Raw genomic sequence first — 15,501 nt, forward strand, 5'->3', positions numbered from 1 at the left:
AAAATCTATAAACTGTTATACATAAAGGAACTTATTGAATGGTAATATAGTTAATATGTGTATTTAAATTACATAATTTGTTTCATTAACTTAAATCCATATTTCATTTGTTAATTAAAACAAATATTTTTTCATAATTTATTTAATATTAAATAACTTGTATAAAGTATTTAAGTTGACTACATTTTTGGTTATGCATTTCGTACCACAAACGGACACTGGTGCACGTACACATATACATAAATTCACCTGCCATACACCTGGGACCCACATTCCACTGCAGTTTCCTGTCCAAAACTTGCACAAACAAGTATAAAAGATTCCCTTCGACGTAACTACGCCTGATAAACAATAATCAAACAAAATCGATAATGTCAATATATGTGCAATTATCTGTTGCGGGTATCGAATTCCTGAATATTTAGCAAAATAAATTGTTATTATTTATTGATAAATTGATTTCAAATCATAACTACATAAACAACATTAGTAAATATTTATATATTTAATGCGTACCGCCCTAAATATATAAATATTTTGTATTTCCATGAAATAGGCAACTATATGTTCCTAATGTAAAATAAATGACCAATGATAACATTTTAAATAATCTGGTCTTTTTGTTTCCTTATATTTATATATAATAAATACATAAAATAAACTAATTATTGTTATAATGATTGCATTTGCAAACTTCTACGCAGAAAATTAATATAATTAAATTTAGTTTGAAAATTCGAATAATACAGTTGATATTGTTGAATTTTGTGTTAATTATATTTTGTAATAAAATATTTTAAAATTAAAGGCTAAAAAAATATTCTTAAATTTATAACAAATTAAATTTTCTGCATATTTGGGTAATAATGTTGCATGATATATTCCTTTCCAACATTTTTTTTACTTTTTATCTGTCAGCTGAAATGAAATATAACCGAAGCAAATATACAAATATTACAGAATTATTAAATATATATCTGCATATATATATATATCCTTTTGAACAACATATTTCTATTGGGCTGATAATAATATTGTTTATGAATATTTATTAAATAATAATAAATAAAATTATATTTGATATACAAATACGTTAGCCAAAGGTCAATCAACCAAGGTCGAAAATTATTATAAAATAAAAATTATTGTTATTCTTGAAAAGGTCAATTAATTAAGATGTTAATTGCTATAATTATTTAAATACAAATTAAATTAATCTTATGCATTTTTAACTTTTTTTTTACGGCCGCCCCCATTTTTACCTTAAATAGCATTATCATTCAATTAAAATAGGCAACTGCACCAACTTCAATTCAATGCATTTAAAATTTTATAATTCTTCTATGTATTTATTATAATTGTACTATTAGTTTTACTGGATATATGTATATATCTGTAAATATTTCCTAACTATTGTTGTTTTCAATTAATTAAAGAACTTTACATTACATCCTAGCTGTTAATAAACGTACTTTTCAATTTTTATTACCTACCATTGCGTTCTATATATAGAAACCAATAACCTATTAAATCTATAATGCACAAACGTTATGTAATCAGCTATTAAATTCGATTAATCAAATCGGGTGCGCTTTTTCATATCTATGTCAAAAAGTCTAATCTTCAAAGAAATCTTGGTATCATAACGTCGAAATTGACATTTAGAAGACGAATTTGGTGTGTTTTGGAGGTACTGTGTTGGATTAAAAAAGAGAACACAAAAAAAACAAAATGAGTCGCGTAACTAATAATGCGAAAGCTGGATTCAAAAAGGTTTCTCATGTAATTTTTGACATGGATGGCTTACTTTTGGGTAAGTTTATAGTACAATTATAAAATGCATACATTGCATGCTAAGGTTATGTATACACAACGTTCATTTACAAATATGCGCCATCTCTTAAATTTGTTACATAACAAATTTTGCGCTAAAATTTGAATGTGTAATTGTATTGTTATTTAATACTTTTAGATAGTGAATGTTTGTACACAGAAGCTTCTGTAAATGTGCTCAACCAATTCAACAAAACTTTTACTCATGAAATGAAAATAAGTGTAATGGGCATGACTGGAAGGGAATCAGCCAAGTTTCTCATTAAACATTTGGAATTATCTGTGCCTGTAGAAGAATTTATGAGACTGATGAATATTGAATACCAACATATAATGCCTAATGCTAAACTAATGCCAGGTATGTGATGTTACAGATACTGAGGGGGTGTATAAGAAAATCATTGGTGGGATTGCTGCAAGCTTTGGGAAAAAATATTCTCCTGAACTGAGGTCAAAATTACTTGGCAGGCAGGAGATTGATACAAGTAAACTGGCTGTAAAAGAGCTAGCTTTGCCAATCAATTGGGAACAATTCTTTGAAATGTTTCGAACTGAATCCAATAAATTGTTAACCAACTGCCCTCTATTGCCAGGTACTGATCAAATCATACATGAAAAGATCTACTGAAATCCTATTTATTTTCAGGTGCTGAGCAGTTGGTTAAACACCTTCATAAGAACAACATTCCAATTGCTGTTGCTACATCATCTTGCAAGGAAAGTTTTGACCTGAAAACCCAGAACCATAAACATTTTTTTAATTTGTTCCATCATACTGTAACTGGGGGTTCAGATCCAGAAGTTGGTAGTGGCAAACCAAGTCCTGACATATTTTTAGTTTGTGCTAGCAGATTCCCTGATAAGCCAAAACCTTATGACTGCCTTGTTTTGGAAGATGCTCCAAATGGGGTTACAGCAGCTGTGTCTGCAGGAATGCAGTGTGTAATGGTACCTGATAAAGAAACATCTCCTGAAAAATGTCAACATGCAACATTGATTCTACCCAGTTTGACAGATTTAAAACCAGAATTGTTTGGCTTACCAGCTATCAAATGATTATATTTTTAAGTAATATATAGTAGAATAATATTTTAGAAAGTAAAACCTACCAGGTTAAGATGTAATTATTTATTTGTTACCTATGTACATAATGTTTTTAAGAAGAAAAAAAAACAACAATGAAAATTATCTACTTTCAGATATGAAGCTTTTAAATCTATTTCCTGGCAATAGTTTCTACTTGTTTGAGGACATCTTCTGGCTTCAAGTTACTCAAGGAGACACTGTTTTCTTTGCCCATTTCTAGAAAATATTTTGTTGTATATCATTATATTATTACAATAAGGTTCTTATACCATATCTGGCCCACAGCCTTGGTTGAACACCAGAACATTCGCGTATCAATATCGGAAATTTTGGATTTGCACTTTTTAAGTCCACATAATATTTCTCAATGAAGGACCTGAAATATTTATTACATAACCTAACAAATCGATAATGAATCGGTATAGTAGTTACCTGACGCCCATACTAGCATCGCCCGTTTGGCACAAATGGATGCGTAACTCTTTCAGATGAGCTCCAAATTTCAACGCCCTGGCCATTATTTAATTAATAAAATTCTACTTATAAGTAATTATTTGACACTTGAGCACTGATCTTTACAGATCCTTATAATACGGCTGTCAATAAAGTAAGAACACCAACTTCAAAAAAAAAAATTTAAAACATTTTATTTTGAATTACACATATGTTAGAGAACAAATATTTTAAAATATCTATTATTATTTAATAATTTTATAGTAAGCTGGTTTAGTCCAAGCCTCATCCTCACGGTTAAAGAAATAATCTGGAACTGTCTTGTCGGTATACAAAGCTTTATTCGCACTTTCAAATCCCACTGATACGCAAATTTCCTCGCTCATTCCTTCTAGCATAGCAGCAATTATTCCAGAAGCAAAGCAATCACCAGCTCCACTAACATTTATTAAATTTTCAACTTTCGAGGCTGGATAGTGCCTAATTTGCAAGGGTCCTTGGTCTGCTTCACTATGCAATTTGCTTTTTGCCGAATTTCGTCGTACAATCAGTACACCATCTGAACCCATGGTTACTATAATATTGCTAACATATTCTGCAACTCGTCCAGCAATGTATATAACATCTTTGTCTGAGGTTGGAATGTTTAGGCTCTTTGCGATGCATTTTAATTCATTTAAATTAGGACTAATGTACTTTATGCTGGAACGATATCTGCATTGAAAAGGTTTATGGCAGATAGGAACGTCCGTAGGCTCGAAAAATACTGAAAATAAAAGAAACAATTAATTTAAAATTATAAAGTGAAATTAGAAGAGGTCAGCGTAGTCCGAGTAGTGGGGAAAGTGTTAAGGTGCGTTGAGCATTTAGTTATGAGTCAAAGATGGCCACGAAAAGTCGCACAGGTAATTGTGCTATAGCCGGAACCGTTGTTTGTTTTATTTTTATAATCATCGCGTTTTGCACCCCTTATTGGTTGGCTACTGATGGCAAATTACAAGATCCACAATTTATCAGATTAGGTACGTACATTACTCCCGCCACCAATAAATAAACTGCTTATAAGGCGTGGCACCAATGATGATATCATAACAATAACAAACGTTCGTTTTAGGTTTGTGGGAAGTTTGCTTCCATAATTTTGAGGACTTCCACCATCATTATGATTACAAATTCACTGGTTGCTGGTGGATATATGAAGAGGAATATTATATAATACAAGATTTTCTATGGCCAAGTTTCTTGTTACTCACACAATTTTTCTTCACTGTTTCAACAACACTTGTGCTATTTGGAGCTTTACTCACATTTACATACTGCTTCAGTAGTCGTGATAATGACAAATATATAAAACTCTTGGTCAGTTTAGGTGTCTGCCAAGCAGCAGCTGGCTTTACAGGCTTAATTGCTGTTATAATATTTGGAAATTATGGAGATAGCAGAGACTGGATGCCCAACTGGGATCACAATGACCTGGGATGGTCTTTTGCATTTGCTTGTATTGGCTCTTTGTTATTATTGCCAACTGGAGCTTTATATTTAATTGAAGCTAGGAAAGCAAACTATAGAAGATTGCAGGCTTCACGACCATCTTCCCAATATGACATGGATGTCCGGAAGTCTTCACATACTGACATATAAAAATAAATTCTTAGTACATACTCTAAGTTTAACTTGAAATATTTAAGTACAAAGAAAGTTAAACATTTTCAGGTCCGTCCAAAATAAAACATATATTTATACATTTCCTTAGTTAAGTTTCATATTATTATATACAAAATATTGTTCATATATTGCATAATGAAGGTAAACTAAATAATTCCAAAAGAGCAAATTTACTTTTAATTGTTAAAAAATATATATTGTATATAAAAGCTATATATTTTTTTATAGACTTGGTATTAAAATCTATTTTACAAAAAGTATTTTTATCTCCTTAACTTTATACTCCTTATCATATTTAATGTAATAAGTAAATATAGAACAAATGATAATTAAACTCTTCTGAAATTACATAATTGTATTAATATAAGTGTTCATAACAAATTATTATTAACAGCCAAATATTGTTTATTACAATTAGACTTTGTAAACTGTATACATACAATATTTGAAATACTTAGTTTACAAGTTGTTTAAAATCTCGTATACTAATAAGACAAAATGCAATAGCATTCGATGTGTCCTACAGATCGCGATAACTGACGCAGATTCGAATAATCAAGAATATTACTATGTCCAATTTAATTGCATTATCTCCTTACTCAATATCATTATTATGTGTAACATTAAAGGACACATTCAATATTTTAATATTATTATTAACGACTATCCGTCAATCTTCAAATACAAATTTTAATATTAACAAACTTTCTAATAAATATAGTTATTTGCCTCCTAATCATTAAAACTAAATTACACGGGAAAATTGAGATTAGTAATTAGGAAAACTATGCAATAGTGAGATGTGGGTGTACGAAGGTTAAGAAAATGTAGGGACATGATAGTATATTATAAATCATTGTGAAAAATGTTGCAACAAATGTGAGAACGTTAACAATTCGTGAGATTTCTTGGTTCCCATGCAATTAATTGAAAAAGTACGACTTAAGGTCGCTTCATTAATTTAAACGGTACTTTTCTGCAATCCTAAAATGTATGCTGCTATTTTTGTGTTCCTTCAATTTATATTATGCAAATGATAATTTTATACAAACGACAAGCTAAACTAATATAAAATTAAAATATTTATGTTTTCTTTACAATCTGAAGAAAATATCTCATAAAAATTGTATTAAATATGAATATACCAATTTAAAAGGAATTAGATAAAGTAACTTTAAGATCATTTTTGTAATTATAAAAATGTTTATGATATTTCTTTTTAATTTAGAATATTGACTACTTTACTAAAAAGATGGAATCGTTTATTTTAAAGTAAGCAATAGACTAATTTGTTTATTATATATAAATATATACATTAAATCATTAATTTTCAGTAATTCACATATCTAACTAGTTATTTTGTAGATTCAATATGATCATTTGTTATTATCATAATTGTCACCTAATTATATAGTACACAAACTACAACCGTTTAGTCTACTTTCTAATATTTGAGTTAAATTAATGAATGTTATCTTTAAAACAATTCATTTTTGATAATTTATTGCAGTACATTGTAGTGTGGAATCATTCCCAAAGTTAAATTGTATTGAATTATAAAAACAATTATGACATTACAGAATAATTTGTTGAGTTACTTGGGCATATTATTTTTTTTAGAAAAGCTCGCTATACTACTGCGCCTTACTAAATCGGAAATTTAAATCCGTTATGTATTTTACAATTACGACAATATTTTATTTACTAATGTGTACATAATTTTTACTAAACAATCAATTCAAAGTGAAATATGTTTTCAATTTTATAAAGGATATTAAGTCCACTATTTATTTTCATTTCAATGTTCACAATCATTACATTAGTTTAATCTATTTTATTTTCACAGTTTTGAATTTATTTATTTTCGAAAAAGGGTTGATTGCATTTTATTTTAATACAGTGGAACCTCGATAAACAAGTTTAATCCGTAAACATTACTTTGCCTTTTTTTATGAATTTTCACTCTAATTTAACTTTTTTAAATTTCCCATTTTCCGAGAATAAAAATCGGAAAAAGTACCTTTCATGTATTTATTTATACCGCTAAAATAAACAATAAGTTTTACTTTACTAATTTTAATATAAATATCATTATTATCATTTATATACGAATTGAAGAACTATATTCTTTTTAAGTCTATCATAAAATAAAACAGCTATTTCACAGGAAAAATATTCTTTATAGTATTTTTTAAAACTATTCGACCCTCGAACTTTGTGATTGCTTGTGTGTCATTGCAATCGATACTAGGATTTAAACTATAATACGTAGATTTTCTTCCTAGAAACCATGCTAGAATATTAAGGAAAGTCTTATCAGAAGTTTCTGTAGGCAGATATTTTGTTAATAAAATGTGCTGTTTTGTTTACTTTTTTTTAATAAAAATATTATTTGCAAATGGGAAGCAGTTACTACTTCAATAACTGCTTCTCAATTGGTGATAGTGACTAAGCTCTGGAATCATTAAAAATATTATTGTAGAAATTTTTATTTTTCTTTTTTCATAATAAATATTGTTTAAAAAAACGACTAATAAATGCGCCAACCGAATATAAAAATTCCTTCATGTTTTTGTACATTATTTCTCAGATTGTTTATAGTTTGAACCATTATGAAATCCTATTGTTCTCAATCATTTTTTCAAGTTTAGAAGTTAAATATAACAAATTTCAATAATTACAAAATTATATTTTTAAGAAACATAGGAATCTACCGCATTTTGGAGCTGGTGAATAATATTGATATCGTTTTCTTTTTGTCCGCTCATGGAACATTGTGGGTGGAATTCGTTTTCCATTGGCTGGTCAGCTCTCTAGTATACAGAAACTGGTTCCCCCTCTTGACCGTCCCCTTCCTACCTGTACAATGTGTACTGAAGCTCCGACCATAACAGTCATACATGCAGGTGTGGTCGATCTTATGGTATACGAATACACGTCTATAGAAATCTAAGATTCAGTAATAAAGTGCAATCTTTTCATATGGCACACAATTGTCCATAATAAAGTAAACATTTAGTGAAATCGCATCCTCAATTCTGCACGAACGTTTGCAGTTTGTGATCGAAAAGAAAACTAAGAAGGTGAGTGCATTCACACCACGCGCACCCATACACACAAGCAGTCAAAACAATGGGCAACGCCAATTGAAAAATGCTTGGTTGTCCTACTTGATAAATAAAAACAAGTTCTTGCGATAAAAGCTCGAGGTAAATGTCTTTACGGGAATTTGGTACGATGAATTTAATTATGGCAATATATGAGAAATTAAAAGCAATTGATGTTGAGTAATCTCTGATGCATCATCGCGACTGAAGCGCAATAATGGTAAACATTCATAAATACAACGACTCACATAACAAGTTTGTAATTTGTTTTTTTAACCTGGCTTGGTCGTTATAAGTAATTGATATTAATATGGCAATATATATATATATATAAAATTGGTAGAATCCAAATTAGTTTTCGAAATGTAAATAAAATAATCGCTTAGCTTATGTTATTTTAAAGAGAAAAAAATATTTAAGTAATCGAAATTTTATTTTTTCAGATGAAAAAACGTTCTTTGGCTGGAAATGTTGGACTGGGATTTTTCGTGGTGACTCTTGTACTGGTAGCAGTATCATTCAGTACCCCCAGTTGGCTGGTATCTGATCCGCGGATAAATGGGGCGCGATTAAATAGATTGGGTCTCTGGACCCATTGCTTCCGGTCGCTGCCTGATCCTAACTCTCCGAATTCGCTAAACGCCCACCGTTTCTTCGTCGGATGCAGATGGATCTACGACCCCTTCACATCCGGATACGATGAGATTCGCGGTTTTCTGGTTCCCGGTTTTATGAAGGCTACTCAGTTCTTCTACACCCTCTGCTTTATATCCGTTCTCATCTCAACTATACTATCCCTAATATATTTCCTTTGCTGTCGCCCAGATCAAAAACGGTTTGTATTCAAATGCTCGTATTCAATGTACACTTCTAATAAAAATGCACTTTAGGTTTATAGAGTTGGTTAAAATTATCGCTTGCGTTCTCATGGTTGGTGGCATCTGCGGAAGCATAGCCGTCATTATTTTCGCCAGTTTGGGAAATCGAAACAATTGGATGCCCGGACACGACAATAACTTCTTCGGATGGTCCTTCATTCTGGCGTGCATCGGCTCCGCTACATGCATCATCGCTGCTGTGCTGTTCTTCGTCGACGCGGATATTTACAGGCGGAAAGAAAATTATTTCAAAGAATCACAAAGCAGATTCGAGTTTGAAGATACTAAAACATAATTTTTAAAAATTACAACAGAAACACACTTATTCATGTATCCCGATTCCGTCCATTCTACTGTATAATAAACTGATTGTTACCAAAGGATTTGTTTTTAAATACATACTTAGACTAATAGCTTAGTGGCTTAAGTACTTTCATAATGTATATTTAAGTATCTATATATTGTGTTCTATTTTCGTAATAAAAAATAAAGTTTACCATTCGCAGGTTTGAAGAATGGAATGTAAATAATAATGTTTTAGCGGCAAGGCTAAAATTATTTGCAATATCTCTTTAATTTCAGTACAATATTATGGGAAAGAAATATATACATGCTGACGTAAGTTGTTCGACTTTAGATTACGTGTAACGATGACTCAATATATTTCTAATTAATAGAATATTTCATATGTTTTGTTTATATAAAATTAATATATTATAATAAAATTAATATAAAATAATATTTATAATTGAGATTAAATCAATATAAATATATATGTAACCTCGCTTAACGAGTTTAACACGTTTTCCCATATAAACTAATGTAAATTACGATAATGCGTTCCTTGTCGGAAACAAAATGTATAACTTGGTTTTTAATAATTTTGCTTTTCATATCTATGGTTTCTTTAATTATTTGGCTTTATATTCGGATACATGCAAGTGTTATTAAATTTTGCACAAAAGACACAAATAACATGTCTGAATACAAGTTTGGAAACAAGTTTTAAAAATGATGTAACAGACGAATAAATCCGGAACTTTTCTTCTCATCGTCACTCGTTATGTAAAACGTCGCTCGTCAAGCGAGACATTTTTCTTACAATTAATTTTGCTTTTAACTAGCTTGTAATATTTATGAATTACTAGAAGCAATTACTTTGACACAACTTAAACTTACGAAGATTATATTTATATGAGACACTTCATATAATTTCAATTAATTTTTATTCAAATGCATTAAATGCTTATTTTTAACCAAATAATCATATAACTTTTAATTAAACTAACATGGTTAAATATATTGGATTTTGTTTAAATATAGCGTAATAGAGAAGTAGTCACTTTTATATAGTATTAATCGATTCTTTAGTTGCCTAATTCATTGCATATTTTTTAATTCACCATTTTGTAATTTATGAAATGTAATTACATTAAAACCATTTTAATGTATTAAAATGTTATTTAAAATGCATTAGGTAGCGACTGTAACGACACGATCTTTTGGGTGACACAAGTTGGTACTTCTTGTGTTTGGTAGGTGTGTCTGCATGCGTTTGACATTCTTCATTGTTACTCATTCACCTGTTGTTTATTTGTTAAGATTATTAAGTAGGTTGGTAAAAGTTGAGGATTATATATTTTTACGAAACTGCGATCAACTGAACCAGAATGGGAGTGGAAAAGAACGAATATCCAAAAGCTTCAGGTGAACACCATCCATTAATTGTATTATAATAGAAATAATAATTGTTTAATTGTAGGATATCTTTATTATGGCGCCCTATTATCGTATATTGCGTTCTTTTTGCTGCTCATAGCTTTCTGCTCCCCATACTGGGTCCAATCATTTGAAAACACTGTAAACGAATTTCTGAACATGGGTCTATGGGAGTATTGCTTTGATAATTTCCGCTATCCACACTACCAGTTTGACAAGTTGTTCACTGGATGCCATCATGTTTTTAGCCAAGAGTATTATGTTATCCGAGAGTGGCTTGTGCCATCTTGGTTGATGTCCGTACAGGCTTTTGTGACAATTTCTTTCCTGCTGAGTGCAACTGCACAAGTATTGCAAGCATTGCAGTTGTGCAGATGGCCTTTAAATTTTGTCCTTCGTTATGAATATATTCTATCTGGAATTGATTTTATTTGCAATAGTTTATCAGGTAATATTTAGATTAGTTTATTAATATATTATTTAATACTGATTTATTATTATTTTTTTTAGCAATTTTCATGTTTTTGGCTGTATTAATCTTTGGAACATCACATGCTCGCCGTGATTGGTTATTGTATCCCAATTACAATTATCTGAGCTGGTCCTATGGTGTGGCTATCTTATCATTCTTCTTTCATATGTTTGCTGCAATGGTTCTTTGGAAGGAAGCTAAACAAAGTTATGAGCTGAGAAGGGAGTCCAAGAATCTTATTATGCAGATGCAACACCACCAACACCAACCACACCATACACATTGGTGATAACTATATCAAATATTTTATTGCAAGCTAATTGTCATACTATTCTAAGTTCAAAAACACTAAATTAACATTCAACTGTTGGTGGTCATTATATTAATTCCTAAAGCATACATTAATAATGCAGGAATTACTTAATTTAACATTAATCCTAAATTAAGGATTTATGCAAATCATATTTACTATTATAATATCTCATTATATTATATATATATCTTATAATATGAAAAACAAAATATTTAATATTAAAAAATTATATATATTAAATTTAAATTGGGATATTTGATATTAAAAAGTCACATCTTTTTATTATCAAATATAAAATGTACATTCAATGAAATATATTGAATGGAATAGTATGATAATCAATTCGCGATAATTTGTTTCTATAATACGCACCAATTTGTTTATGCTGTTTTAATTGTCAATATGCACAATTGAAATATTTAAATGTAAGTTCTCAATAATTTTATATACACACAGATAGTGCCTTGAAATTGTTCTTGTACAAATCATACCTATTGGAATTTCAATTCAGAAAATCGAAATGAAGTAACATATTCTTATAGGTATAGTCCGTCCAATTATATTATAAGCTTTATTTTTGTATACAACAATAATACTATGCCTTGTCTGTAGTATGAGTTTGACACATATAAATATAAAATATTTTTAAGATTTGTTTCATTTAATATTTTTACATTCGTCACATATTTTTCAACAATGGTGTTGATATCGAAGTTTATAGATAATTATTTTTTTGTATAGATTAAATATATCATCTTATGATGGGAAATCAGATCTTATTTCAATGTTCAAACAATTCAGCGAAAACTGAAATTGTATCACATAATAATCAATCTGAACATACAACTTCCAATATCTATTGAACCATGTTAACGTAGAAATACATGGGCAAATTCGTAAGTAATAACAAATGTTCGATATAGTTTAAATGTACCATATCAATTCACTAGGTTCCTCCGCTTCGTTGTCATCAGATTCTTAGAAGCACCAGATCGAGTTGTTTTATGGAACACTTCGTATAAATACAGAGACTGGCGAAACTATGTCTGTTCGACACAAACTAATGTACTCTGTATAGGAAATTCGATATCGTAATTCGTAAATGGAAAATATAGATATGCTGTATATACTATTATTTTTATTTTTCAAAGTGTATTTAATGACAACGTGATAGTAATGTGACACATAAATGAAAAGTATCTACAACTTTATATTTAATATTTTATCTGCCCTAATATATAATTATCATTATTAAAATGCATTTGACTTAAGTAAAAAATATAAGCATAACAGCATATTTAAAAATAGAAGCAATGCAATTGCACAAAAGAAGATACAGTAGTTTCTAAAAACCAACCAACATAGTGCAAAAAAATGTATCAAATGAACCTTGAAAATACTGGAAGAAACATGATCCCATTATTATGTACATTTGTGTTCTTTTCCTGGATCTCACCAGTCTTTAATTATAATCCGTTTGTCAGATCCAGAAAAAATCGTAAGAATCAAACAATGATAAGAAATATATTAATATTTCGGAAAGAAACTTTTTTAGGCATGTGAATTATTGCCATGGTTTTTATTAAATTAAAACATTTGGATTCGTAGCACAGATATTTTATTTATATTAGCCACTAAAATTTGAAAATTTAAAAACTGCGTTAGCATTTGGACACCTTCATTCACGATCATACAAAATTGATGTAGTTATAGAAATTAAAGGTTCTTGCATAACATTTCAAACAGTAGAAAAATTAAAACAAAAAGTAAGAGTCAAAAGAAAGCTATATTCAATATAATAAGTTCACAACCTTTTTTTATATCGACCCCCTTGTTTTTTTTTTAAATCGTTTTCTAATGCTAATAATCAAGAGTAAAATTATTTAACAATAATCTTCGAATTTTCGATTCGGTGATATATATTAATTTGAAATAAAGAAAATATCTCTGCTAAATAATATATATTCTTATTTGATTCAATCCATTTTTTGTCATAGGTTTATGAAGATGCAAATGATTATAGATAATTTATTGGTATTAATTTAAAAAAATAAATGTTTGGGAAATTGCGAGAGAGGGAGGAAGCTTTTGTTGAGATCACGAAAACATTGTGAACACCGGGGTTGGGGAGCTGTTGACAACAATTTTTGGGGGCCGTGAAATTATGGGACAATAACCACTTAAATTCTTGTACGCTTTTCAAAATGTAAATGCAAAGCTTCATTGATTTTATGCAATTCAAAATGTCGTAATAGCAATTCGTGTTTTAATAAATTAACTTTAAATATTTAATTATATTTAACTATTATTTTTTTATAAATATTGTGTATATTATATTTCTATAATTAAGCATATTTATATTTGTTTATCCATTCATATTTATATAATAAATGTTTAATAACTATTTTTCTCGTATTATTTTTATAGGTAGGTTCTAAGCACATCAGTACATTCCTTCGGTGGAAATCTTTATAATAAGTCAACATTTAAAAATTTAATTTTAAAGAATGACTTGCTACTGAATACCATTATTTCACAGCTTGATTTAGATATAGTATACTCTTAAGATTATTACTTTTTTTTATTTTTATTATTTATATTTATGAAAAAAATAAAAGATATACAGTGGAACCTCGCTTAACTAGTATAATCCGTTCCAATTTTTTTGGATTTTTACTCGTATAGTGAAACAATTGTAGAAAAAGATGTAGCAGGCATACAATCCGAGATTTCTCTTCTCCCCGTCACTCGTTATGCGAAATATCGCTCGTTAATTTTTCTTACAATTCATTTTGCTCTTTAAGAGAAATGCTCGTTAAGCTAGGTTCCACTGTATATGTATATGACATTTGTAACAAAAGCAAGTAAATTAACTGCATGAGTCCTATGAGCGAAGATAAGTGCAACGTGCGGTTGCACATAATGTCTCTTTAAAATTATTTAAAATAAGAGGGACATTCCACGTTCTTTGAACAGCGTGTCTTACCTGAAATATCATTTTTGTGGGCCAATTCCAGAATGGTTTCCATAGTATCTAGACTGGGATTACCGTCTAATACTATTAGCTTGGAATCGGCGATGAGGTCGGCCTTCGCATTAACCATTTCCGGCGTGATGCGGGCGTGCACATCCATATCGCCGACGAGGAACTTGCATTCGCCGTCGCTGTCTAGCACGACCATGCATTGAGCCGTCCTCGAGCCTCGCACTCTCTCTAGGTGCTCAACGTGGGGGCCTAACGATTGTGCTACTAAACTTCCACTCGAATCATCACCGATGGCGGAAATGAAAGCCACCGGTCTGTGGCTTCTTAGCTTATTCAGGGCTTCGCTCATATTTCTTGCGACTCCGCCAGCATTCTCAGTTATACGGCCGTAGTGAACCCTTCCGTCGAGCTACAAAAGAAAATTGCATCAATTATATTCACATAAGAATTTTTCTTGCCTATCAGAGAAAAGCTTAAATTGAATAGACCCGTTTAATTTTGTGGATCACTGCAAAACTTTAATTTTTGTCCTCAGTGGTCATTCCCTTTTCATTTTGTAATTACTAAATAGTGAAACTACTTTTTTTTCGTTTAATTCTTATTATTTTATATCTGCAATTATAGTCGCAGTACATAAACGACTACCTTCTTTGTTTTGTTAAAATATATGCGTTTTGGTTTAATACAATAAGGCAAGTTATGAATATATCAAATGCGAACTAAGTACATCTGATTTTAATTAAAAGAATAATTAAATTCGGGATATCCACGGTCATAGAGAATTGTGAAGGAAAAGCGGGGTGGGTTAATACAATGCATGCGACACGTTATGCAAGATATGACAGTAGCCATGGCAATGTTACGTCAGATGGGCAGAGAAAGAAAACTGAATATGTAGGACGACTCGCGATCACTACAAGTTTAGCGTCGCATCCGGTTTCTTAAATCTGTTTAAAAAATAATTATATTTGTTAATATGAGGAACATTT

At 30.0% G+C, this 15,501-nt stretch overlaps 6 protein-coding genes and 1 long non-coding RNA gene across 8 annotated transcripts in view; 5 read left to right on the forward strand and 2 right to left on the reverse strand.

Moving 5' to 3' along the window:
• The first annotated feature begins 1,524 nt into the window (after positions 1-1,524).
• Positions 1,525-2,939, forward strand: LOC108558486 (probable pseudouridine-5'-phosphatase). 2 transcript variants are annotated; one of them, XM_017915403.1, is made up of 3 exons: positions 1,525-1,813; positions 1,973-2,191; positions 2,480-2,939. In XM_017915403.1, exons 1-3 carry the CDS (start codon positions 1,732-1,734, stop codon positions 2,887-2,889), a joined length of 711 nt encoding a protein of 236 aa, XP_017770892.1. In that variant the 5' UTR covers positions 1,525-1,731; the 3' UTR covers positions 2,890-2,939. The 2 variants fall into 2 exon arrangements, with proteins under 2 accessions (XP_017770892.1, XP_017770890.1); XM_017915401.1 differs by lacking the exon at positions 1,973-2,191 and adding an exon at positions 2,208-2,426.
• Positions 2,940-3,000: 61 nt separating this feature from the next.
• Positions 3,001-3,524, reverse strand: LOC108558490 (NADH dehydrogenase [ubiquinone] 1 alpha subcomplex subunit 2). Its single transcript, XM_017915407.1, has 3 exons — positions 3,352-3,524; positions 3,189-3,295; positions 3,001-3,135 (listed from the first exon to the last, which is right to left on the reverse strand). The coding sequence occupies exons 1-3, from the start codon at positions 3,435-3,437 to the stop codon at positions 3,050-3,052; spliced, it is 279 nt and encodes a 92-aa protein (XP_017770896.1). The 5' UTR covers positions 3,438-3,524; the 3' UTR covers positions 3,001-3,049.
• Positions 3,525-3,617: 93 nt separating this feature from the next.
• The window catches only part of LOC108558482 (pseudouridine-metabolizing bifunctional protein C1861.05-like), a 106,032-nt gene continuing 94,148 nt past the window's right edge, over positions 3,618-15,501 (reverse strand). The window contains exons 5-6 of the mRNA XM_017915398.1: positions 14,513-14,921; positions 3,618-4,138 (exon numbers count right to left, since the gene is read on the reverse strand). Coding sequence (XP_017770887.1) covers positions 3,618-4,138; positions 14,513-14,921 — 930 coding nt within the window. The remainder of the gene's footprint in view (positions 4,139-14,512; positions 14,922-15,501) is intronic.
• Positions 4,218-5,109, forward strand: LOC108558489. The gene is made up of 2 exons (XM_017915406.1): positions 4,218-4,394; positions 4,487-5,109. Exons 1-2 carry the CDS (start codon positions 4,256-4,258, stop codon positions 5,011-5,013), a joined length of 666 nt encoding a protein of 221 aa, XP_017770895.1. The 5' UTR covers positions 4,218-4,255; the 3' UTR covers positions 5,014-5,109.
• Positions 7,904-9,402, forward strand: LOC108558488. The gene is made up of 3 exons (XM_017915405.1): positions 7,904-8,120; positions 8,588-8,979; positions 9,035-9,402. The coding sequence occupies exons 2-3, from the start codon at positions 8,588-8,590 to the stop codon at positions 9,315-9,317; spliced, it is 675 nt and encodes a 224-aa protein (XP_017770894.1). The 5' UTR covers positions 7,904-8,120; the 3' UTR covers positions 9,318-9,402.
• Positions 10,541-11,628, forward strand: LOC108558487. The gene is made up of 3 exons (XM_017915404.1): positions 10,541-10,729; positions 10,785-11,189; positions 11,252-11,628. The coding sequence occupies exons 1-3, from the start codon at positions 10,693-10,695 to the stop codon at positions 11,500-11,502; spliced, it is 693 nt and encodes a 230-aa protein (XP_017770893.1). The 5' UTR covers positions 10,541-10,692; the 3' UTR covers positions 11,503-11,628.
• On the forward strand, positions 11,822-13,098 carry LOC108558491. The gene is made up of 2 exons (XR_001890899.1): positions 11,822-11,951; positions 12,268-13,098. It is a non-coding gene; the product is annotated as an uncharacterized LOC108558491 (long non-coding RNA).

Source organism: Nicrophorus vespilloides, unplaced genomic scaffold, assembly GCF_001412225.1.
Source record: "Nicrophorus vespilloides isolate i.1.1-1 unplaced genomic scaffold, Nicve_v1.0, whole genome shotgun sequence".
Lineage (NCBI taxonomy): Eukaryota > Metazoa > Arthropoda > Insecta > Coleoptera > Silphidae > Nicrophorus > Nicrophorus vespilloides.